Source organism: Talpa occidentalis, unplaced genomic scaffold (genome assembly GCF_014898055.3).
Source record: "Talpa occidentalis isolate TD23 unplaced genomic scaffold, MPIMG_talOcc4v2.1 talOcc4.5, whole genome shotgun sequence".
In the NCBI taxonomy this organism is placed as follows: domain Eukaryota; kingdom Metazoa; phylum Chordata; class Mammalia; order Eulipotyphla; family Talpidae; genus Talpa; species Talpa occidentalis.
This window is the reverse complement of record NW_023604861.1, coordinates 118,744,131-118,768,968: the sequence shown is the minus strand read 5'-3', so window position 1 is coordinate 118,768,968 and position 24,838 is coordinate 118,744,131. Positions and strand designations below refer to the sequence as shown.

At 43.1% G+C, this 24,838-nt stretch overlaps 1 protein-coding gene across 1 annotated transcript in view; it reads left to right on the top strand.

Moving 5' to 3' along the window:
* The window catches only part of CRIM1 (cysteine rich transmembrane BMP regulator 1), a 171,368-nt gene that overhangs the window by 130,795 nt on the left and 15,735 nt on the right, over positions 1-24,838 (top strand). Inside the window, exons 9-13 of the mRNA XM_037528236.2 lie at positions 5,397-5,553; positions 8,170-8,291; positions 9,379-9,588; positions 13,042-13,257; positions 17,832-18,053. Coding sequence (XP_037384133.1) covers positions 5,397-5,553; positions 8,170-8,291; positions 9,379-9,588; positions 13,042-13,257; positions 17,832-18,053 — 927 coding nt within the window. The remainder of the gene's footprint in view (positions 1-5,396; positions 5,554-8,169; positions 8,292-9,378; positions 9,589-13,041; positions 13,258-17,831; positions 18,054-24,838) is intronic.

Sequence of the window (24,838 nt, the reverse complement as noted above, 5' to 3'; positions counted from 1 at the left end):
TGTGACTTCACATTGAGCCCTTCATAGTTAAGTCCAGGAAAGCAGTGTCCCTCGGCTGTCACTGGAAAAAGTGAAAACATACCACTGGCTGTTTGCAAATTGAGCCTATTAGGAAAATCCTGTTCTGCCTGTCTTTGTGTTAATGTTGCATTTTGGCTTTGTAAATCCATGCAGACCATATGCACTACATTTCCATTTCTTCACTATATAGAAAGAAATATATACAAAAATTGTATTTGATGTCAGTTTTTTGGACATCAGTCTTTACTAACCATTCATTATTTGTAAATTTACTTTTTTACAAAGCTACCTAGTCCTTCATCCTCCCCTCTGCTCTCCTTCACCTAATACATACCACTTGCCTAATTCTAGGTATTGAACTAGGTGTTATAATGCCAAAAAAATGAATAAAATGTAAAACCTAAGAAAACAATTTCCTGTACCCAATGCTAATGATACACCGCCACTCCGTGTCCGATTCTGCCAATTACAAAGACGAATCCTGTTAAAAGGAAGCGTTGGTCCTGGAGGAGAACCAGGCGCGCACGTATGCCAGAGTTGGGAAATGATGGTCCCAGATCCCAAGGCCATCCTGGGTGCCCCTGTTGGTGGAGTAATTAAGCAGGGGGCTGTCAGAATTAGGGGTGCCGAAGGACATCATTCTTGCCTGAGGTCTTGCCATGATGACATATCTATGTCTTCACCATTTCTTGATCTAGGTGAATGTGTGCCATTTCACCCACTGCCATTATATACCTAAAAACATAGTTAAACACCAGCTGGACTTTGGCAGCTTGCCTATCTCGTACAGAAGCCTTGTCATAGAGCATTCTGCTCTTTCACCCTCCCATTAGCAATCCTGATTACTTCGCACCTTTGTAGGCCACAGCTTTGAGAAGAGAGTCAAGTTAAACAAAATTGCTAGCTCATTGGATTCAGGTGGTTGTAGGTGCGAAACTGTCCTCCTAGGCTCTGGCATCTGACCTGTGTCACGGTGATCAGAGCAAGTTGCTTTCTTTCCTCAGGCCTCTGTCCCCTCTTCTGTAAAGGGCAGCTAATCCCTAACTCGTTATGTTGAAGACTAAACAGATGAGTGCAAAACTAGCTTTACTGCCCAACATCTGTTTACGCCACACTTTCATAACAGACTCCGTGCTGAGTTAGCCCAAGCTAGCTGATGTGGAAAGCCCCCAGCAGCCCCTGCTTTGTTCCAACCAGCCTGTCTTCCGTGCTTCCTGCCCTGTCAGAACATTCACCCAACTTTCCTTCTATCTTTTATTTTAATATTCTGATACTATCATTCTTTCACCTAGTTTTAGAAAAAAAGAATGTTCATTGTGTAGTTAAAGGCAGTATAGGTGTGTTCTCTCTTCCACTGCAACAGCTTGATGAGTCCAACCTCCTCCCTTACGTTGTTCTTCTGCATCCCACCAAAGTCTGTTTCACCACTTATACCTAAGTTTTATAAGGTTAGACCTAGTTTCCACCAACATCATGATCTCTTTAAAAGATCAGCACTAAATGAGTATTTCCTCTTGTTCATTGGTTTGTCGTTTACTTGTTCATTCTTTCATCCATCTAGCATTTGTTGAGTGCCTACTATAGGCCCAGCACTTGGGCATAAAAAGGCAAAAATGCATCATGTCCTTGACTAAATATTGGGAATAATGGTAACATTCTGAGATGTCACGATGACATTCTGGCAGCATCTAGCATACGCTCAACAGTCACTTTAAGATTGAAGTCAAAAATCCAGCAGAAATGCATCCTTCAAAAGTATATAGAAGGTGTATAACAAAGGATTCTTTTATTTGAACGTATTGTAGCTTTGCTCTTTTAATGTGTAACAAATAACATTGTTATAATATGACTAGGCAACCTAATGCATCAAGAATATACAGAGAATTTAAATTATGCCTGACTTATTTTTTTCAAAGACATATTTAGAGCAAAGAAAAAATATGTAGTGGAAAATATTTTAAGTACAGTACTAACAAAAATTGAAACTAAAACAATCTTAAAAAGCTAATAACATTATACTTTGTTGGCACAGTCTATTAATAATATTAGCCAAACATTTAACCAAAAATGCTCATTGCTGTCAGACATAATACACTTAGCTTACCATATGAGCTATATGTAATAAATGACATCTACATGAATAAAAGGCCATAAGTATTTTTAGTATCTTGTTTTCTACACTTTTAAAATTTAAAGTGAATTCTACCAAGCTATTTGTAACTTTTCTTTTAGTTTTATGTTTTGTAATTTCAGGAATTAATATTTTATCTAGAGGTTTATGCAGCCACAGAAAATTAATGGGCACATGGAGGAAAAAAGCTTCCTGTTTTTTGTGAAATAGATATATCTGAATCAAGTATCCAAAAAAATGTTTAGGTTGCAGCATCAGAAACAGGAAGGCAGACTCCTTATTTTTATTTCACTGTAATTCTGAACTAAAAGAAAGTCAGGATTGGGACCACCATGTGTAGTGTTGTATTTCTATATTTCATAGACTCAGGGACTTTGTTGAATTCCTAGCTGCTTGTGGAAATTGTCGCACCCTGCAGTGTATGGTTCTGCAGCAGAGAAGGTATCCCAGGCCTCGGCCCCCATGACGTTGTGTCATGTGTGCAGGCACTTGGGGTTCACTTACAGTCGAGCCAGTGCTCCCATCAGGCGGGCTACATTTTGGCCCAAGGAGCAAGTGGCTTATTTTTCTCCAGAAGGAACAGTTTACTGCATAACATACTGACCAGCCAAAATGCACTGGCCCTGGGCTTTGCCTTTGTTTATTGCTTTCTCTTCAGTGGCAGTTTCCCCCTGTGGATTAGCAAGCATTCTTGGAGCACAGAAAAGTCATAATGCTGAAAAATTATAAACATAAAATCACCATCAATCCATAGTTACCTCAAGTGATGGGATGCTCTAAAAACTTGTAAACCCCACCCTTGCCTGAATGAGATGTTTCTGATCTCTTCTGCTCTTTATTTTAAAACTTGCCTGGATGATACCTTTCTCTTAAGGAAAGTTCATAATTGATTCATTAGGTGTAGGATGACCTTATAGTCTAATGTCCTCTCTTTCTGAGCTAGGAGTAATATTTTGGTACTTGTTTACCAAGTGCCAGTATTTTGGAAACTGTTTAATACTAGCAGACTGAGGTTTTTCATCCTATTAATTTTCTGTTACTCTGACATCCTTGATGAGAGCAAAGGAATAAATACCCAAAATGCTGATGGATTCATTCTGTAAATATTTATTGAAATTATGCTCCATGCTAAACACCATAATTGCTCCTGGATTGTATAAAGAAAATAGAGCTCTGTCCTTGAGCTCCCTTAGGGAGCAGAGTTGAGGCAGGTCTGGACCACAGCATGTATCGAGATGCCCCAAGTCAGTGGACCATTGGAACACCCTGCCCTCGTGGAAGCCAATCTCCTGTCCGGCCTGTCTTTGCATTTGTATTTTAACATTGCATCCTTTGTCTGAAATTCTCTCTGTATGCAAAGCAAAGGTAGTTAAAGACAGACTTAATTTTTGCTTAATTTTTTTGTGGAGGTAACATTGGTTTGCAACACCGTATATGATTTGGAGGTGGGGGATTTACTTTTTGTCAAATTCTTTCAGCTTGAATGGTGAATATAGCAGATCTTCAGGGTAAAGACCAATCTAGATCAAAGTCTATGGGAAAAGGCCTTTTTTTATAGAAGCAGAAATAGAAAGGCACAAAGGTGCTCAGGTTCCACAGTTAGGGGAATTCAGTCTCTGGGGGATACTGACTCTGGGGAGTTATCAAAGTGTTATTAATTCATGTTTCCCAACATGCAGTCTACCTGGTGCCATAACTTAAAAAATCCTTGTTAGAGAAAAATGGGTTTTAGAATTTAGTTCTGAGCCTCAGGAAAAGAAATGTAGTGATGAAAGTTTTCTCTCCTTTATCGTTCCCTTAATAATGGGAAAGAGGAGGAACGATGACATGGCAAGTCATACAATTAAAAGTTTTAAATGAGCCATTTACAGTTGTGCTTTTTAAGGATCCAAATAAGTAACCAGTCACTTCACAGTAGGATCCGTAGCTACACTAAGTATGTGTGGCGAAAGGTTTCTGATAATGACAAAGTGGAAAAGTAACCATAAGTCCTATCCTTTTTTAAAAGATTACAAAATAAATATTCAAGTATTGCAAGCTCCGATTCACAATTGATTCTCTACTCAAATATGTAAAATGTGAATCCATTTCATCTATTACTTTTAATTAAGCATTAATTTTAGATTCTACAATTTGTGTTTGAGGGGATGAATGTGTTCTGTTTTCCTTATTATGCATTGTTTACAGTATTTATGCTTAAAAGATGACCAAGTATTTATTAATAATCATTTATAATTCTAACAAAAATAATCTCTGCTTCCTTTCTTACCAATCCAGTCATCAAAAACGGCCATACATTTGCTGTCAAATAATTCTTTTAAATTCTGCATTTAATTCAGACAAGTCTCAACTTGCTTTGATTATATCATCACACATGTTTTTATTCTGTTATTACTCTGTTAAGAGCCTTATGCCCTTTAAAAATCATTTTAGAAACTAATATTAATAGCAGCTTATTTTTTTTTTCTTTCTGAAATAATGATCTAGCTAACAGAGGACAGTTAAACATCCTTTCAGATTCTGCAAAGGGGACAATTTGAACATTTCAAATAGTGGATAATTAAGCATTAACCTAGATAATTTTTTGGCACATATATTTTTTGGTCAGTTAACTGGATGTATCCAAATACTGGATATTTGTCAGCAATAGGGAAAAATACCTAATGGAACACTGAATATTTCACTTTCTGTTAAGTTATAAGACATGCAGTTTTTAGAGCTGTGGTAAGAAATACTCTGTTACCTGTTCATATCAGTATTAAATGCAGTTCTAGTATTACAACATTAAATCTCATAAGGGTAAACAGTGTATAAATGTTTAAGATATGCATGCAAAAGCAAACTATATAATGAAATTTGGGGTGTAAGTTCCCAATTTTCACAGTTTAACACTAAGTGGTAATCTGAAATTTGAGGTGATTAATAAGAACAAATTTCATGAAAAACTACACTCCATTGCATCCACACCTTAGTAATAATCAATCTGCCCTTCAGCGCCAGATGGGAGTGCACTTCAGAGATCTGCTTTTCAGGGTTGGACTTAATTTTATTATATTAGTACCAAAATACATGCATTTTGTTATGAAAACCTAAAATAGCACAGCCTCATTTTTAACTCAGTAATGTTATGGTAGAGCTGAGAAATTCACATCCATTGAAGATTAGAATTTAGGGGCAGCACTGAAGCATCTCTGTGCTCCATTCTGTTCATGTTGGCAAGAAACCTGCTGTCGTGTCTTCACAGGAGAGGAGCTGTGCACCAGCCTCAAGCGGGGCTGCGCCTTGGACTGCCCCTTCGGCTTTCTAACTGATGCCCACAACTGTGAGCTCTGTCAGTGCCGCCCACGGCCCAAGAAGTGCAGACCCATAATCTGTGACAAGTATTGTCCGTTTGGATACCTGTACGTATGGCTTCATTCAGAGGATCTGCTCTTCATTTTCTGCAACCTACTGCAATGTCTCTACCTGTTTTTGTTAGCTGCTGTGTGTGTGTCTGTGAACAAACCAATGATATGCTGAGTCCAGACCTTCTACACTTGTTTTGTTTGATGAGGATGGGCCAGAAGCTTATTAGGACACTGCCTTTAGGGCCCATTAATGCAGTCTCCTCCCATACCAGGGCCTTTCCGTGCTGCCAGGGGGTGGAGTTGTCTGGAGGTCCCAGTGTTGTAAGTGTTACCACTTTACACAATTGTCCCAGTAACTCTTTGGAGATAACTACTTAATCCATACCCAAGATCAATTGTCAGCTGCTCACATGCAGTTATAGATCATTCTCACCTACCACGCCTCAGAGTCTTACCTTGTGCCCATCTGTAGTTCATAATACTTTTTTTAGTGTAGCAGTAGAGTATTTCCTTGGAGACAAAGGCCAGGATTTGTATTTTCAAATATTCCCAGTTGAGTCAAGCCCTGAGAAAACCTAGATTATTCTAGGGAGAAAAAGAAATAGACATTGCACGTTTATTTCTTTAATGTGTGTATTAGCATCTATTTCTAATTCCTTTATATTGAGTTGTTTCTTTAAAAACATGCTTTATCATTCCTTCCTTGGCTCCCTTCTGTTTTGGTCTTCTTGCCTTCCCAACTTGATATATAGAGCTCATAATTATTAGGGATCCATTGTCTCTTACCTGTCTTAAAGTCATCATTTTATTCTTCCTCTTGGAAATTCTAGTTCATCAGGGAAGAAACATCTTAATTATAATTGTAATTGGATAGCCAATTGTAATTAGGGACTTTATTCTTAAAAATTCTCCAAATGAACTAATCAGTAGCATTATTCTTAATCCTAAAACATCTTTGCAATAAAAGTATAGTTAGTTATTAGCTTAACTGCTAATGTACAAAAAGTATGATTGTCATAATAGTTACAACTACTATAGTGTATCTGTTGTATATATACCACCACTATACAACATTTAGTATTATGTATTATGACAGTTCAGAATCAAATATGCATTCAAGTCTTACCTTTATCTTGGAGAAGAATCCCTTGGAGGATTACAGATTTTACTTTGTATTCCGGTTGGCAAGCACTTACAAGGAAAACCACGTTGACTGCTGTAGACAAATGAGTACAGCATCAGTTACGACATGTGTTTCAAGGACAGTCTTTAAAGGAGAAATCTTGGCCAGACACCATATGGGAATGTTAGGGTGGAGACAGCCATCGGTGCCCTGTGCATGCCTGCTAAGTTGAGTCCTTAACCGTGGGTGTGCAGAGTGCTTCCAGAGGGAAGGGCAGAGGTATGGACTAGTGAATAAATGAATGAACAAACAAATCAGTTAAAGCCTCAGTGATACCTAAGGCACCTTTATCTTAACTCAGTGGATCTTGAAAATGATACAATATATGACATGAGTATGAATAATTCATTTAATTCGTTTTCTCATTATGTTGAAATAAATAAGCCCTAGTGTTCAGTGCTTGTTTCACTAAGCAAACTGTAGTTCAGTTTGTCACTTGGGCAGTGGGATGCTAAGGGTTTCTTTCCCACACGCTGTCTTAGAGCCCCTTCATTTGTCCAAGATGAGAAAGAATAGAGATTTTTCTTTTTGTAAGTTAAACATCCCCGTTGCCACTTTGGTATGAAACTTGAGGGTGGATGGAGTCACGCCTTGTGTGAGGCCCAGGAAGCCAGCTAGGTTGAAGCCTGAAGCGGTCCTTCTATGCTGGGGGGCAGGAGGCTGCTTCCATCGCAGGCAGTGTCATTCTCCTTTTAGACAAATAAGGTCCAGAAACGCTCCACTTTCACCATGCTGAGATTTTTAATGAGTGTGTTTGTTTCATTATTTCATGTCACCTTTCTGGTAGGTACAACAATTAGACAATCTTAATTTACTAAAGGAAAAAGGAAGTCTACCAGCCTTTTCCCTCTACCCCATGCCTTAGGTCACACCCTGTGGATGAGGCATCCTCCAGTAGCTGTTCTTTTCTAACTAATGATGTAATCATGTGGCACTGACTGCAGAGGCTCTTAAGACTTTTTTTTTCTTTATCAACATTTTTGTAGCCTTCTGAGGTCCTTAAGTTCTCCCTTTATCTTCCATAAGTGTCAGTAGAAACCTCATTAAAATTTTTACTAGTGTCTGAAATTTCTGAAAGAATGTGGTTATGTACGGAAGCTTGGTGCTCTAACAAAAGACAGACTTTTGTCCCTGAATGCTGGCCTCCCACACTGACCTGTAATATATCCTTCCTGCTCATGCAATTGCACATTCATCTTTTTATATTACAGTCCTACCTTTCTAATTAAATCAACATTCGCCTCCTTGGGATTCTGATAGCTGCATCCCAGAAGCACACAAGTGCCGAGGCTTCTAAACCTTGGTCATGGGTGGGGGTGGTCATGGCCACAGGGCACCAGTTACACATCAATCCAGAAGTTTTTCAGAGCAAAAGTCAAGTCATTCTGCTTAATAACATCATCACTTCAGTGATCCTTGGTCTGAGCACTTGGGTATCATTTGAGACTCTAGGTTTTCTAACCTCTGACAAAATTTTAATTACCCAGGAAGAATAAGCACGGCTGTAACATCTGTCGCTGTAAGAAATGTCCAGAGCTCCCATGCAGTAAAATCTGCCCCATGGGTTTCCAAGAGGACAGCCATGGCTGCCTCACGTGCAAATGCAGAGGTAAGTGTGGACACGTGGCCCTTCCCCCGCCAAGGGCGACCGGAGGCACAGAAACAGATCAGAAGGACAGCATGTCAGTGAAACACTCTCAGTGGTTGCTGTGTACTCTGACATGAATGTCACTCTCTGTAGACCATTCATTTCCCTTCCATGTCTGTGGAGTAAAAACTAGAACAGAATTTAAAGTAAGCTTATAATGGGCAAGCACTTGAGCCAAATCAATCATTTCTTAGCTCCTCATTTTTACTTGTCTCAGGAACTTTAGTCTAAAGCACCTTCACCTTGACCACTACAGAGTCTCCCTCTGTCCAGTGGTGGGTGGATATAAATAATACAAAGGATCCCTTTCCATAGACCTCCAAGGCGTGGCTAAACAACTCTGCTCAGGTATTTTATGTTAACACACTGTTCCATGAGAGTTTAAACTTGCATTAAATTCCAGCCAGTAGCTGTGCAGTGACAGATCCTGGGCGTGCCTGTTGTCCGGGGGTCCCCCACTGCCTTCCTGCAGCCAGAGTGCTCCCTGAAGTGCTCACGCATGCGTGCCCCCACCCCTACCCTCTCCCAGCCAGCCGCCCTCCCCAGTTGTCAGCATGACCCACAGTCGTCAGTAAAAGATCCCTAAAGTTTATTCTGTGTTCTTTCAAATGTGGATAATTATGACTTTAATGGTGGTTTAAGGATTTAGAGAAAATAAGAATCCTGTCACCGCTTCACATGTTCTAGACAAAAATTTAGTAGTTGTAAGGGCCTAATGTTTACTCATGGGATGAGTTCTAGAGTCATCGTTCTATATACGTTAATTATACAGGTAACATCTGTTATAAAATTAATGTCTGTTTGTAAAGTATAAAAAAGTGGAACGAAGGAAGTAAAAAGCAACTGTCATCACCCTAATAGGCAAGAAACATTTGCAGGTTTTTTTCTATTTTTTTTCTCTGCAAAATTGAGAGCGTACTTTTTCCCGAGTCTTCCGCATGTCATGAACTGGTTTTGGTGGCTGGGTAGCATGAGTGACGAGGACACTACAGGCTGTTTCTCCTGTGCAGTAGCTGCTTCTTTACCAGGCTGCCTTCTGTCTGTCCAGAGGTCCCTGCTTCAGCCGGGCCACCCGTCCTGTCAGGCACATGTCTGTCCGAGGATGGCCGTCATCATAAAAATGCGGAAAGCTGGTATGACGGGTGCCGGGAATGCTACTGTCACAATGGACGGGAAATGTGTGCTCTGATCACCTGCCCGGTGCCTGCCTGTGGCAACCCCACCATCCCTACGGGACAGTGCTGCCCATCATGCTCAGGTAAAAGCTGGCTGCCACCGGGTGCGCTCCTAAGCAAATGCTTTCTGCCTTGCAGGACCTGATCACGTCTGAGACTCGGGGGAGGGGCTCGCAGGGGACAGCCCCCAGACACGTGGGACTCTCTGGTTTTCTCTAACAGCCACAGAGTCAACCAGACGCTACCAGTGATGAGCCAGAGACCAGAGAAAATTTTAAAGCTCTAGAAATTACATTTTTGCATGGTCTACTTAATTATATTTGTCTCTGAACGACAGTTGTGTAAAGGGCTGTGGGCTACTATACTTAAACTTCAATTCTCCACATCTGCAGATACTGTATCTTGGTTAAGTGGAAGGGGTTGGTACTGGGTTTTACTAAGTAAAAGCTTATTATTTGTAAATTAATATTTGAGAGAGATTATTGAAGTCTAGCTGTTGTCCTTTTTTAAATGAATGACTATGGAACTTTTGCTAACTGGACAAAATTTAGAGTGACCACATATCTAGAACGTTCAAAATCTTCATAATCTTAATAAGTTACCATGAAAATAGAACAAAGTTATGGCTCATGGGGGTTTAAATTATGGTTGTCAGTAGCAGTGAGTATTGCCATCACTCATTGAGTGCCTCTCATCCAAAGAGCACAACACAGTTTTCTGTGTGTTGTTTCTTCCTGTGTACAGCCCATGTTGAGTTAGGGAAAAGTATACTTAGGTACTTTTTGTTTGAAGTACAGAAAGGTTAGCTCTCTTACCCAAAGTAAAATGCTCTGTCAACTGGGGGACTATCTTAAAGAGACGTGAAGACTCCTGATTCTTACATTAGATTTACTTAAAGTTGGAGGTACTGTCAGATTCTGGAGGTGTGATTACATCTCCGCTGGGCAATCCTGGGCCTGTGTCTCCCCTTGGCCCAGTCCACCTGCACCCCGGAGCCTAGGCCAGGGCCTCTTGCAGCAGGCTCCCCTGACCAGGGAGGGAAAGTGGCCAGTGGCCTCCCCACACCAGGCTCACCTGCCTTCCTTCCCTGCCCTGGTGAGGTGTGTGGAGACAGATGACCGCAGTCCCTCTCAGCGCTGACATTCTGCACAACTCAGTAACTAAGGTAGCAAAATGACAGGTGACCCAAGACCCGTGTAGAGAACCAAGCTAGTGTGTGTTTTGTGTTTTTCCCCTAGTTCAGATTGCTCTGTGTGGAAACTTGTCTTTTCACATCTTCTGCTACATTTAAATAACCACTGCGCCCACTGCAATCAGAGACGAAGGAGCAGTTGAATGAGACAGGGAAGGAATAATCATTTGTTCCCCTTGGCCCCTGCGGGTCTTGGCTAACCACGTTCTCGGTGAAGAAGTGTCCATCAGCTGCCGCCGGTGCACAGACGTGATTGAGAACAGTGGTTGACCTAAGACCTGTGAGTCAGTGGAGCCAGAGCTCGTGTATTATGGAGATAAGGGGAGTTCTTACACATGCACACGCAGAATATTGGTGTATTCATGGGGGTGAATACCTGGATAAACATTTATAAACACACACATATTGATCCATCTGGAAGTATAGGTATGTTTTTTCCAAATCGTTTGTGGGGTACCACTAGATTTTTCTGACGAGAGACCCCAGAATTGTTGATTCAGAGACTCCCACTGTAAAGAGTATGTCTACCCCTGTTCCATTTGAGGATCAGCTGTTTTTCTACACTTGATCTTAGCCAAAAGGCCGAGAAGCGATCAGCTGTTTTTCTTTTTTTGGGTTTTTTTTTGGGATAAATGAGAGCAGCTTGTAAAGGCTTCTGAGAAAAGATGCACCCGTGACTTGGGTTCTGAGATTTGTTTTTCTCTCCGGCCTCTGGTTCAGTTGTTCTCTTGCCCATCTCTGGCTGCTGGTTTGCTTTAAGGCACATGGTACAGCAGAGGGGTTAGCAAGACAAGACGACCAAAAACAACTCGTTTTACTTCTGCCCACTTCTCTGCATGTCAGCATTTACAAGGCAGTAATTCTCGGTCCTCTCTAAAGGGAACCCATTCAACCAAGTTATCGATGCTCTTATTCAAAATGGTGTTTTCCTGTTCTGTAAACACAAAGACACCTCCTTTTATCAAGTCATCCCAGCTCAGTTTCCATTCCCATGATCTTCTTCCCCTCTACTTCCCGTAAACTGGAAAGTTTGGGCCAGTTCCTTACGAATATGAGCTTTGGCTAATGGCGTCTTTCTGTGATCTCTCCACTTGGTCAGAGTTGCAGTGTTTACAAGCTCTTGAGATAAAACCGTCTGAAAGTAACTCCTTACTGTGAACAGGCCACGGCGCTGTCTCACCAGCATTGGTCTTGCTCATGCCAACCACCTTGACAGTCACAGCTGTGACCTGGGAAATGGCAGCTCTGAGCGTCTCTTCCCAGACAGGGTATTTCCTCCGGGGTCTGACTTCCCCCAGCCCTAGCTGCGAGCTGGCCTTGCAGGCTCCAGACTGCTGCTCGGCACGGCTCAGCGCGGCCAGCACCTTGTTGAAATGCTTTATGTCCTTGGATTACACGGATATGGTTAATGTCTTCACACGTCTCATTTCCCCGACACGACTTCAGGGCAGCAGCCAGTACCTCTCCAGATGTTTGCAGCACTCAGTTCCCTCTGTCTTTCTCATCTCACCAAGAGGCCATACCACCTCTCCTCTGGAGAAAGAAGTCATCGTTTTCATCCTCCTCTGAGCGCTTATCTCTCTTGACGATATCGCCAAACAAATGTGTAGTTGCAGGAGAGGGTTATTAGGCTGCCGGTTCCACGAGAGCCTCCCACTCAGGGTGCCAGTGCTGGCGCTGGCCCCGCTGGGTGTGGCCTCCTCGGCACAGGCGGTACTTTTGCGCATGAAAGCTCTCGGTGGGTGTCCCTGAGATAATGAAATGGGGCTCAAGCCAGTTGGAAGTTCAGTTTAATTTGGAGGCATACCTGTGATCCAAACAAACATAGACTAGGCTTCCAATTCCTTATCTGCCCTTAATACTCTGACCCTCATTTCCTCATATGTAAACATGCTGACAGTGTCTACCTCACAAGGTCGGTGTAAGGAATAAATGAAGTAACACACTAAAGCACTTTAGCATGGAAATTGGGCCATAGCCAGCACTCAGTGAATGGAAGAGGACCTTATTCTAGACAGTTGCTACTACACAGTTGCAGAGATGCCCTAAAAGGCCTCTGTCCTTTTCTCTACAGTAGGAGTCCTTTCCCTGACCTTGCCTTCTCATTACTATCGACACAGCGAACCACTTGCACCTTACTCCCTCTAACTAGCTCTTCTGCCAAGCCCTTATGTTTCTACACATAGGGTGTTTCCTTCACCTTCCTCTTGATAAGAGTGGGGTGGGCTATTCTGTAACCAGTTCACTTTCTCTGCCCCTTAAGGCACACAGCACCAGATCCCTCAGGCTTTGGTGTGGCTGCAGATGAGTAACTTGTTATGCTTGGGTTTTGTGTCACCTGCAGATGACTTTGTGGTGCAGAAGCCAGAGCTCAGCACCCCCTCCATTTGCCACGCCCCCGGAGGAGAGTACTTTGTGGAGGGAGAAACGTGGAACATCGACTCTTGCACTCAGTGCACCTGTCACAGCGGGCGGGTGCTGTGTGAGACAGAGGTGTGCCCGCCGCTGCTCTGCCAGAACCCCCTGCGCACCCAGGACTCCTGTTGCCCGCAGTGTCCAGGTAACCAGCACGGGGCTTTGGGTGTGTTTGGCGGGGAGGCTGCCCGCCACTTGAGCTCTGACACCACAGCACCGCAGGCCAGGCTGAGCCCCCGGGGGGAGCGTGCCCACTGGAGCCCAGAACCAGGCTGGAACTTCTGGCCGCTTGCATCCTGATTTTGTTCCCTTCTACTGAGCACATATTTATGCAGCCACTAGGCTTTGTTCCCAAAGTGACTTCAGGAAAAAAAGAAAAGCTTGTTTTTGTTCTGCTGTTTTTTTCCGTAAGCCTACATCTCAGACTCGGGCACATCCCTAAGTAAAGTTAGTCTTCCGGCACCAAATTATCTCACGTCATTTTGTGAATCACCTTTGTTTTTCACAAATATGAAGAGCAGTTTTACTAAATAATGTAAATTTAAAATGTTTGCAATGTATAACATTGGTGAAGATAGATTCTGAGTATGTTAATCCACTAAAATAAGCATAATGCTCACCCTTTCAAACCTGTAATGTTAATAAATTGAGATCCAAGCTCACTGACTAGTACTGCACATGTACAAGGAGTATTATTAGTTTCTCCTTTTTAGTTCTCAGATAACCTGGCTTTAGCAGCTAAATTGGCAGTCATGAAACAAATATAATGAAAATTTGTGAGGATTTTAAACAGAAGTTACTGAATTTTTAACTGCAGTAGCTATTTTACTTAACACAGAATATACTGCTTTTCCCCAAAAGATATTTAATTTGTATATATAAAATTACCAAGTTGACAGCACACTGATCTTTTTATAGTGATGTTTAATACTTTTTCAATTTAAGTCAGTAACCAATTTACCTGCTTAGGGCATTTCTGCTCAGTAATACACAAACACAAACCGTTCTATTTTATGAATTTTTGTTACATTGGATTATCTAGTCTGTGGTCAGAATCAGTTGTCCTACCAGCATATCCAGCTTTGTTAATATTCAGATTTTTCATGGGTTCACATTTATAATATTCTTAAAATTGTATCAGATGAACTTAAAGGGATAACCACGTAACATGTTGCTGTGGCCGAGCACCACTGCCAAGGTATTAGCTCCTTTGTACAAAGTCCTGGATGTAATTAGCTGCCGCGGTAATCTGAGAATCTTAATCACTGCACCATGTTCTCTGGTATAAGAAATAGCTCATATGGGCTCCATTAAGATATCTATGACCTAGTTCCCAGCATAGTTTTATCACTATCACTGTTTTGGCTCAGCTTGCTGGTCGTTCTCTGCTCATATATAACCATGACTTTGCATGTACTCTTGGTAGAAACAACTTTGAGTGATCTCTTCACTGGTAATCTTGAATTTATATCTATTTAGATAATCATTAATAAAACCTAAGGAACGCTTTGAGCCACAATGACCTCGAGGTTAATAAAAACTGACATAATCCCTGCCTTATGGAGCAATAATCCCAAAGAATAACCGAGCAATCTGATATTCTGCTTGTAAGTAAATAGTCACAAAGTAAGAAAGAAAAGCCTAGAAAGGGAAGAATTGTGAACACATCTAGCCCAGGACACGTTTAACTAAAATGGGAGGTAGCACACGTCCCTCACGTACCACTTGCACCAGGATCTGAGGAGGAACACAGGGCTTGGTTACTGGACCTGAGCCTGCACGCTGGCATTGGTTAGGAAAAGGGCCGTGGGGGCGGAGACCTCTCGTGACCACTGGCCCAAATTCATTAGTAGGATACTTCGCTGGACTCAGAAGTTCATCCCAGAGGAAGAGTAAGAGCTGCCCGGAAGATCAGGGTGCCAAGGTGTGGCTTGTCAGAGTCAGGTTTCTTCAAGGGCACACATGTAGAGCGGCCTGGCTTGGGCTTCTCCCTGTAAACTCACACCTTGAGGACTTTCCTTTCTGTACGTGTAACTTGAGAGAATCTTCGCCGAGAATTGTTATCTTAAATGTTAGAACTTTCTGTTTTATGTATCAGTGTTGCAAAGGTTACTCTTACACCTGGGGATTAGAATAGATCTAGAAGCTGTATTTTAAAATTAGTCACCCACTCCATAATTGATCTTTCTGAACTTTCCAGCCATAGTGTGTTGCAGCACATAAAATGTCTTAAAATGTAAAACTTCAATTTCTTCACATTTCAGTAAATTTCAGCTGTAGCATTGATGACTGGTGCATTACACGCCTAGAAAAATACCGTTTTGAATCACATTCTCAAGTCATCCAAAACCGATAAATATGTACCACAGAAGAGCGGCTTCTGCAGAGCTGGCCCCTCGTGGTCCCTGTATCTCCCGGGGTGCGCTGTCCTTCAGCCGCCCCCCTTCCCTGGCCTGGTATAGAGCATGGTCTGCCAGTGACACTGGTTTCACAGGGAAAATCTGAGCATCCCTACAGTGTACCTCACCACAGCGAAATCAGGAAAGATTAAAGTTACACTTCTTTTCTTTTCTTTTTTTTTTTTTTATGAATTTTCTTTCACTGTTGTATAGCTGAAAAGAAAGAGGGAGATAGAATAGAAATAAAAAGAATGAATGAATATCAGTAAAGGAACTGCTGAAAGCAAGAGTTACTTCTTGGAAGTAGAAGTGTAAAGAAGGGCTCTCTGGAGCCCGACTGGAGGCCCCAAGGAGGAAGACAGAGTGGGGAAATTTCCAAAGGACATTTCCAGTCGGGGTTCAATTAAGACTCGCAGATTCTGCATCTCAGCCTTCCTCTCACGCCAGCTTACTCCCCCGTCTTCCGGTGTCTTCTCCAGCCCTGAGTAAGAGGCCTGGGGCTCCAGGATAGTCTTTTCAGCTGTTCTTCATGGCTTCATCACTGTGATCCCTGCTTCCCCTTGTAAACTTTTAGACATGAGTGTGGGCATGGCTTGCAAGCACTAAACTGCTATGACCCACAGAAACCTCATGGCAACTTGCAGAGTCAGTGTCAGCTCATTTCCAGTAAAAGCAAAAGTTAGCAATGGTCAGTCTCTTAAAAAGAAATTACCCTGGACATGGAGCACCCCAAAATGGTCATTGAGAAAGTAATCCCTCCTTTCCAGTTTCATCCAGTATGGGTGAGATCTGTGGAACACACTGAAGGTTGGGAGCTAGAGTCCAGTGGGGCAGCGGGTCAGTGACTGTTCTTTCCCTCATGGCTGCCGCCTCAGGGCTGGTAACAGGAGATGTGGTGACACCGTTTAAAGGAGCGGGCCCGTTCTGCCAGGCTGACTGCCTTCTGTTCTCAGAGAGGGTCCAAAATAAAGCAGCTGCCGTGCTCCTCAAGGGGCTATTCTTGTGGAATCAAACTTACTGGCTGCAGGGTGTGTGCACGCAGTGGACGGAAGGGGAATGTGCCATTTAGAGCTTCAGCATCACTGCCCAGTTATTTCTGTTTCTTGGCTGAAAATAGCTGAGTTCATGAATTGATTCTAAGAGTAACAGATAATAATACTTTGACCATGTGTGTCCATTGAGAAGATGTGGTTCTCTCAGAAGCCTGCCAGACGGACCATCATGGCCATTACCAGACTCTAGAGCAGAAGGTGGTCAGGAGTCCTGTCTCTTATCAGCTGAATTGTGACATTTCTAAACTAGGTATCACTCAGACTTACGTTTTCATTCGTTGAACATTCCAGTCGAGTTTCTGCTTGAAGTTAACAGTTCTTCACATAATATCAGTCGATATGGAGACTCAAAGGCTTTGGGGCTTTCTGGTCATATCCTTTTCTGTTTCAAGTTGTAACTGGATCTGGGGAGTCAGGTCTGTCCTTAAACAGCAAAGGCGCAGATCACTTGCGGATGATTTCTCTGTGGGTGCTTCCTTCTGAGTGTTTAGATTTTCCATCGTGCTGCGGTCCTTGATGTAAATGCCTGGACGTTGGAATGTTACATAGAGGTCTTTTTTGATAGGTGCAATTACTTAGGAGTGCATTTGGCTTCGAGTAGGAGAAAGCCCAAGTACAGCTTTCAAACAAATAGCTGTTTATTTTGCATACATGATGAGAAAATTAGAGGCAAATGTTTATCAGCATTGATTCAGTGGCTCAGTGATGTCAAGGCCTTTCTCTCACAGGCGTGAAAGGGTGTCACAGCTGTAAGCAACACACTCATATTCAAGGTGAGAATAATGTGAAGGATGGCAGTAGCAACACAGCTACCCTTCTTTTAAGAAAGTGAGTGCTGTCTGGAAGTGTACCCCCTTTTAGCCATGAGGCCCCATTCATCACAATTAGGTGACATGGCCTGGTTGCAAGGGAGACTGAAAAGCAGATTGTCCTGTTTGATCCAATTGTGGTCTAAGTCCTTGATCAGCCCTACCAGTGCACCCCCACAAAAAAACAGGATTTTGTTAAGTGCGGGAAGAAGGGGAGAGTGGATGTTGTGCAGGTAACAGAATCTCTGCAACAGACCTTTAGTGGTCTCTGTTGATTTGCTTTAAAATCCAGGACCTGCCTGAATTAGACTTAGCGTTTCATTACTGAGTCATTCCTAAGGAGGCGCGAAGCCAGAGTGACCGAGAGTGCTTTTCATGAAACAGTGAAGGTCACTGCGTCGCACAGTTGATGGCCTGCAGCATCTTCTTTCCCTGCTGACCTTATGTTCATTTTTCCAGATGAACCTGTCCAGCCTTCCTCATCCCATAATGAGAGCGTGCCTAGTTACTGCAAAAGTGATGGAGGGGATATATACCTGGCAGCTGAGTCCTGGAAGCCTGACGTTTGTACCAGCTGCGTGTGCTTGGATAGCGTAATTAGCTGTTACTCTGAGTCTTGCCCTTCAGTATCCTGTGAAAGACCTGTTTTGAGAAAAGGCCAGTGTTGTCCCTACTGCATAGGTAAGATCAAGAAAAAAAAAAATCCTTCATCTCTACCTATGGCCACTAAATCTGCATTGACAGCCATTTGCCTGAGATCAGTTCATAGTTGGAAATTCATTTTTCTGGGTGACATGCCGCACGGACCCAGGGGAGTCCAGCCTGGCAGGGAAGGCTGTGGAAGCAGTGTTCCCGCAATACTACACAGAACGAACCAAGAAGCGCTCTCGCGGCGTGTCAGTCCGAGCCCTGTCGTGTTCTTTCAGGCTCCTCTGCCATTTCAGGATTTTCGGTCTCCAAATGCTTTCTCCGCCTTCCTATTCACGGTGGTCTTCTCTGCCACCTAGAAATCATATGCCCAGGTAGAGTGCACTTAGCGTTTAAAGCTTGTGCTGCCTTAGGCTTAAACGAAATATAAAATACTAACTTAGTCTCCCAGTTCTTCCTCTGTCTGCTGACCTGTAGTTGATTTCATTTAAACCATGTGGTTGACCATGTCCTAGGCATACAGAGTGATGCCAGAGCCCTTTTCGTCTACGCCCCATGGTGACAGCTTGTGAGTGGAGGAAATGTGTATATTAGCCCCTGATGTCCAGACCAAAACTGGCTCTTCTGGAGCCAAGACGAGACTCACCCAGCTGGCAGCTCAGTAAAGGCACAGTGCCTGGTCCCAAGGCCCTCGCTCTCTTTTACTGCCTTCATATCAAGTAAAGTAGAAGTGAAACACAATGACATCTCTAATTTGGTAGTGAATCTGTACGCAGAGTAGCAAATGAAAAATTAGGGGAGCTGTATTAATTACAGGTATTGTGCATTTATTGTTGGAGAGATTTTTGCATGACTTCTAGATGCATTTATTTGGGGTGATACCTGAAAAAAAGGAGAGATTTCCTGGCCACACAGCTTTGTGGTAGTTGTCATAGATGAGTTGGTGAGTGGCACTCAGTTGCATATTGGCCGTAACACAAGCTTATCGGGAAAGCGCCCCCTCCTGGACTGTGACCTCTGGACACCAGACAGACCACTTCCTCTGCGTCTTATTCTGCACGTTGGTATAAGAGCAACAGGCAATCTTAATGCTTTATACACGTTGTATTGTGGAAACAGTCATTAAGCCCCTTCTGTGTGTATCATACTTTCTTTGCAAGTGGTCTTGTTAGATTGTCCATCCTTTTTCATGTATTCCTCCTTATGTCCCAGCATAGGAGGTCAAGTTCAGTTCATGGCTGTGATAAGGGGATTTCCTCTCTCACCTTCCAGTTGGCTCTCTTGGCTTCTCCAGGCTTGTTCTTCCAAGTTCCCATCAGCCCAGTCCCTCAGGAAGGGTAGAAGCCTGGGCAGTGCAAGGACATTTGCAGCAGTTACTGGCTATGCCTGTGTGGCAAAGCTCATAACACCATCCAAAGACTGTCCAGAGATGCAAAGGAAAAAGGCCATCGTTTTGCATCTCTTAAAGCACCAGTGTTTTCTCCATTGGCCCCTGAAGACCAGTGTTTGTGATGGTTCCTGCTCTAGACTTTTTCATTTTGAGACTCCTCTTCCTTAACCCAGGTGGTCAGCTCCCAGGACCTCATGTGCCTAACCCCAGCCTGTCATGCTGCCCTCATCATGGCTGTAGGTCCCTGGGGGAATATCCTCCCCAGTCAAATACAGATCTCTAAGTCTCAGATCTACTTTTACTCGCATCTTTTTTTTAGTGATTACAAACCCTAACCACACGCTTGCTTGCTCTCACCCGGCAGAGTATGCTGCTTTTCTTACCATAAGACAGTTAGAAAGTGGTGATCCTGCTAAAATTAGGATCCTTGTAATAATGAATATTTGTGTTCCTTTCAGCTGAATTATCAAGTCACTAATGTACAATGATAATGCTTCTCTTTTGATGTGCGAAGGCCTCATGGTATGTGTGCTAATTTAATAGAATGTAATACAGACATAATTAATAGGATTGATGATTAATTTTGAAAAGTGAACAACTTTGTCTAATTACTTATAATATCCATAATTAGGGAATTCATCCTTGTACTTTCAGAAAGAAACTAAGTAGTAATTACCCAATCACTTTAATGGAACATCTTCTGATTCATTAATTCTTCATGTTCTAGTTTCCTATGAAAATACACATGAACTTAGATTTTATTTTCGTGGGCCTTTTGGCTGGAATGTTGACTAATAAAAATGGGAAGCAAGACTCAAAAGAGGACTTGAGTATAAATCAGATAGAGAGAGAATGTCTGGTGGGAATTCTAATGTGTGATGACAGAATTGATATGTGGTTCCTTATAAATAGCAGATGCCTCTACTATGACGCTCTTCGCCGTGCAAGATAGCACCCTGTGGCCTTATCACTGACTTCATGCCTTTCTAAGAATTTTTCCAGAGCAAAAATTATTTCAGCGCTTCAATGAAATCTTTGTTCTATGACACCCAGAGGATAGCAAACATTTGAGCCTGTGCCTGTGGGCGTGCTCACCCCAGCCCCAGCATCCTTACGCTGGTCTTTGTTGCTGATGGTTCTGCCAGGACTGGGGGCCAGGCTAGCAGCTTCAAGAGGGGGCGCCATCAGCCATGTCCCCTGCCCAGATATTATAAAGAGCACTGCTTTGACCATACAGATCTTTATGGGGTCTTCAAGCCCCTATTGCTGCTGTATCAGTCAAGGTCAGATGCCCCCTGTCCAAACCAGTTTAATTGGAAAAGACTCTTCTGAGTCACAGCTCGTGCTGGCCAAGTAGTAAGTATTCCTCGGGGCATGGGAGATTGTTTTGAAGCTCCCCGTTTGGCGAGTATTTATTTATTTGTAACCATGTGTTATTTCAGAAAATATTTGAGGCCAGATATTTAAAGTCATTTGTTGGCTGGAGATCCCCAATTCAGCACATCCTTCTCACTTGAGAAGTTTTTGTCAAAGGTTAGTTATTTTTGAATGCTAGTCGGTTGTGTGTTATATATACACAAATGTATTTCTATGCCCATGTATACATATTTTTCATAGCTAGATGTGAGCAAAGTTAAGATATTCTGATAACATGTCCTTAGGCCTTCTAATATCTTTTAAATAACTTTAAGCATCCCTTTAAGGGTCTGTGAAAAGGAGTTTGTTATAGACAGTACAGGAACCAAAAATTTTCTTGCAGGCTGTATATCTGTCTGATTAGCAGCTAGCTGTTTATCATGAAGCTCTTATATTGATATATTTGAGGGGGAGCTTTCATGTGGAGTCAAGCTGGATTGGCATTCAGTGGTAAAGTGCTTAGAGATCTTCAACTAGCAAAGAATTAATAACATTTCTTCTTACTAGGGGTGTGGTCTATGCTTTCCATCAAGTCAGTCTGTTATATAGCGTTCATTTTTGCTTAATATTCTGTTTAGTTGTTTAGGCATCCTTTCTTAGAGATAAATATACATGGTATCTGTGTGGAACATCTGTTGATCATTGTGTATTTAACTCAGCCCAGAAATCAAACATAGTAAATATTTAATTCAGCATCTCTAAGACATACAACCATGAAATTAAATGTGCATTTTTAAGCCATCATGTTATGATAATGGCATCTTCATTGGAATATTTTTCACAGCTGTTTCTCCAAATTTTTTTTTTTTTTTATAATTTAAAACTTCTGTGTGTTGGAAAGAGAACTGACATTAGAGCCAAGAGGGTTATGATCCCACCTCTGGCACATTCTAGTTACATATCTTGGGTTATGACATAAGCCTCGCTCAGTGTCCTCATCTGTAAGATGGGAGTAGTGATGTTATCCTGTGCTGCCCTAAGCACATAGACCCGTGGCCGATACAGCTGCGTGCAAGTGCTCTGCGACCTAGATCCGCGGCATGAAGGTGCATCGGGTCTAGCACAGAGCACAGCTGATCCGAGTAACAGGCATCAAGTGAATTCTGGTGTCTCACTTTTAAATGTTGCCCCTGCCTTCCTGCAAAAGGGAGACCTGGAAACAGCATCTGCATGATGAGCTTTTGAAGGATAATGCATCAGTGCCTTGTCCTGCCCGCTCGTGGCTTAAGTAGCCTGTGGCTGGTCTGGGTGGAGTTGGCCTCCTGGGCTTGTAGCTCAGCGGTGATGCTTGTGGCGGTGCCTTGTGCATACGCCTCTGAGCTCCGCTGTCCTCTCACACCCCTGGACATTGTCACCAACAGAGAAGTGGGCTCTTTCAGTATTTTGTTTACTTTGAGAGGCTTGTCCAGTTTGAGGAGTCCGTGAACTTGTCATGTGTGACGCGCTGTGTGCTGGGGGCGGGGGTGGCATTTGTGCCTGAGCATGTGCCCTCGGGGCAGAGCCCTGCTTCCTGCGTCCTCCCCAAAGTCCCCGCTCCAGTGGCCCCACACGGCAGCCCGGGTGGTCAGTTAGTGCTGAAGTGATTTACACGAAAGGGTGGGGAAGCAGGATGATCTTCTGTGTGCTGTTTAGAGGGTGTAGGACTCAAAACATTCTGGTTGTCATGCACTGTACTAAGTTTGGAGTTGGCCTAAAGTTGTCACAACAAAAATAAACAGTGTTTGATTTTGGTTTGTTTAGGTTTTACCCTGCACCCTAGGAAGCGTCTCCTCCTGCTTCTCCCAAGAGCAGCTTTTTCTTCCCACTTCAGGATCCTTTTTGGGGGGATGGGGGGCACCCTCGGCTGTATAAAAAGAAACTCAGGTTCTACTAGCTAACTCAGGGGAAACCCCTGAGTGGCATGTCTTTATTTATGCTCCTGCCCCCCACATTCTTGCAGTCCTGCTGCGCAGGCGGGAGGCTGGTGCTGGCGTCCTCAACCTAGTGGCTCTGCTGCTCTTATTTCTCTCTGGGGGGCCTTCCCTGGTTTTGTGCTCTTTCCTGATTGGGAGAAAGACCCCACACTCAGGAGGGTCCATCTGTCAAGGAACTGTAACTAGAGCTCAACCAGCCCAGCACCCTCCTGAGGGGCCATGGAGGGTTCCTGAGATGGGAGGAGACAGACATAGACGCTTCCTTTAAGTCCCAAGCGAATTGTTAAGTTTTCTTATTTCCTTCTTATTAGAGCTCACCTTGATCTGTCATTGTTTCTGCCTGCCTGTAGGACTGTGTATTTTGAAAATGAGTTCTGTGTGTCATCTCCATGTAGCTCTGGGTACACCCAGGTTTATAGGTCTTGCTATGAAATCAAGCCATCGAAAGTTGAAAGTGCCATGTTTACTTGAACTTCTGTTCACAGAGTTATTAATACAGTGATGAAGGTCCACTGAGAAACTCTGTCCTCTTTGCAGGAATCAGTGAGAAATCACTTATTCTACCAGTCTGGTGAGATCTGTTGGTGGCACTCAGAATAGTTTATCATTCCTCTGTTAACTGGGAAGGCTGGGCAATCGCCTGTTCTTTCCAGTGTGCTGAAGAAACCTCCAGAAAGGCTTTTCTACCCTTTGTAAGTAGACCTAGAATTCTCATCCCCAGAAGTAGATAAACTAAAGCAAAACAAGACCAAAAAGTAAGAGATCATAAAGCTACGGTCAGCCCCCTTTCACAGCAGTTACTATGCCTTATGGAGGCAGAAGTTGGCCTACATGGAGTATTTGTCTCAGTTTTTTGACTTTACAAAAATAAATTAAGGACAGATGTTTATTAGAAGCTAAAAAGTTGATATATTCAAGTTTCAAGTTAAATCAATAATTTTCTTTTGCAGTTAAGCCAAAAACCATTAATCACTTGCTAGTTAAGAGTCGCCGTGTATTAGCTACCCCACTCGTGGAAATGGCCTCGGCCTCCCGCATCCGTTTTTAGCAGCAGAGTTCCACATGTGCCTTCTCGTCCGCTTGTGATGGTCCAGTGACCAAGCAGATTCAGAAACAGCCATCACCCCCCTGTGCCTGCAAGTCTTTGCACCCCTTCATGACCTCAAGGGGTCACATTATTTGCTGAGGTACTTTCGTTGCAGCTTGTGTTTGTCTCATCTTTTGTTTAAAGGAAAAAGTGAAGTTGTTTTCCCAAGTAGGAGGCACATACTTTCTACATCTCCCCAGTAAATGCAGTTTGTGCCCAGGTTGGGGTACAGAAGTGAAGACAACCTTCAGGACAGGGTTTGGCTGTCTTGTCAGTTAAGAGAAAGTAAAATGCAGGAGCAAAGAAAGTAAAATTTAAGAAAATAGTAACACTTTTTTCCTTCGTGGGAGATAGGGTGTATTGCAATGTGCTGTTCCACTTATAAGCTGAATTTTGCATGTACTGCCCGGTGTTCACCAAGGTCCCCCATGTCTTGGTGCTGTGCTGTCTTTTCTGCTCCCTGTTTTTTTTTTTAAAGATTGATTTATTTATGCATACAAGAGCTGGGGTACAGGCCAGAGATGCAGGGGGTGAGAGGATTCAGCAGAGACAGAGCGGGGAGCAGAACAGGCAGACTGACTGAAATACACTGCTGAGGCGAGCAGCGGGCGAGACAGGAGAGGTCTGCCTCGCCATGTGGGTTGCTTCCTGGCTAGCCGGGGATCAAACTCGTGCTGCAGAGGCTGTGGATTGCTTCATAGTGCGGCGTTTAACCCCTTGCGCCACTACAGAGGCCCTCTGCTCCCTTTTTTAAATCTCATGTGACCCAGCATGTACCTGGTGCCTTTTCACACCTGCCAAAGTGATTTCACCAAGTTTTCCTAGGTCTCTTAGAACTCAGACTTGGGCAACCAGATTGCAGTACAGTGTTATATATTAGCAGGGATTGCTATTTGTACATATTTTCAAAATACCTCGCCTACCTATTTGAACCTGGAATCACTCAGAACTGATGAGATTGGCTGGCTCCAAGTGCTTCTCCCCTCGAGACCACCTCTGCTGTGCGCTGCTC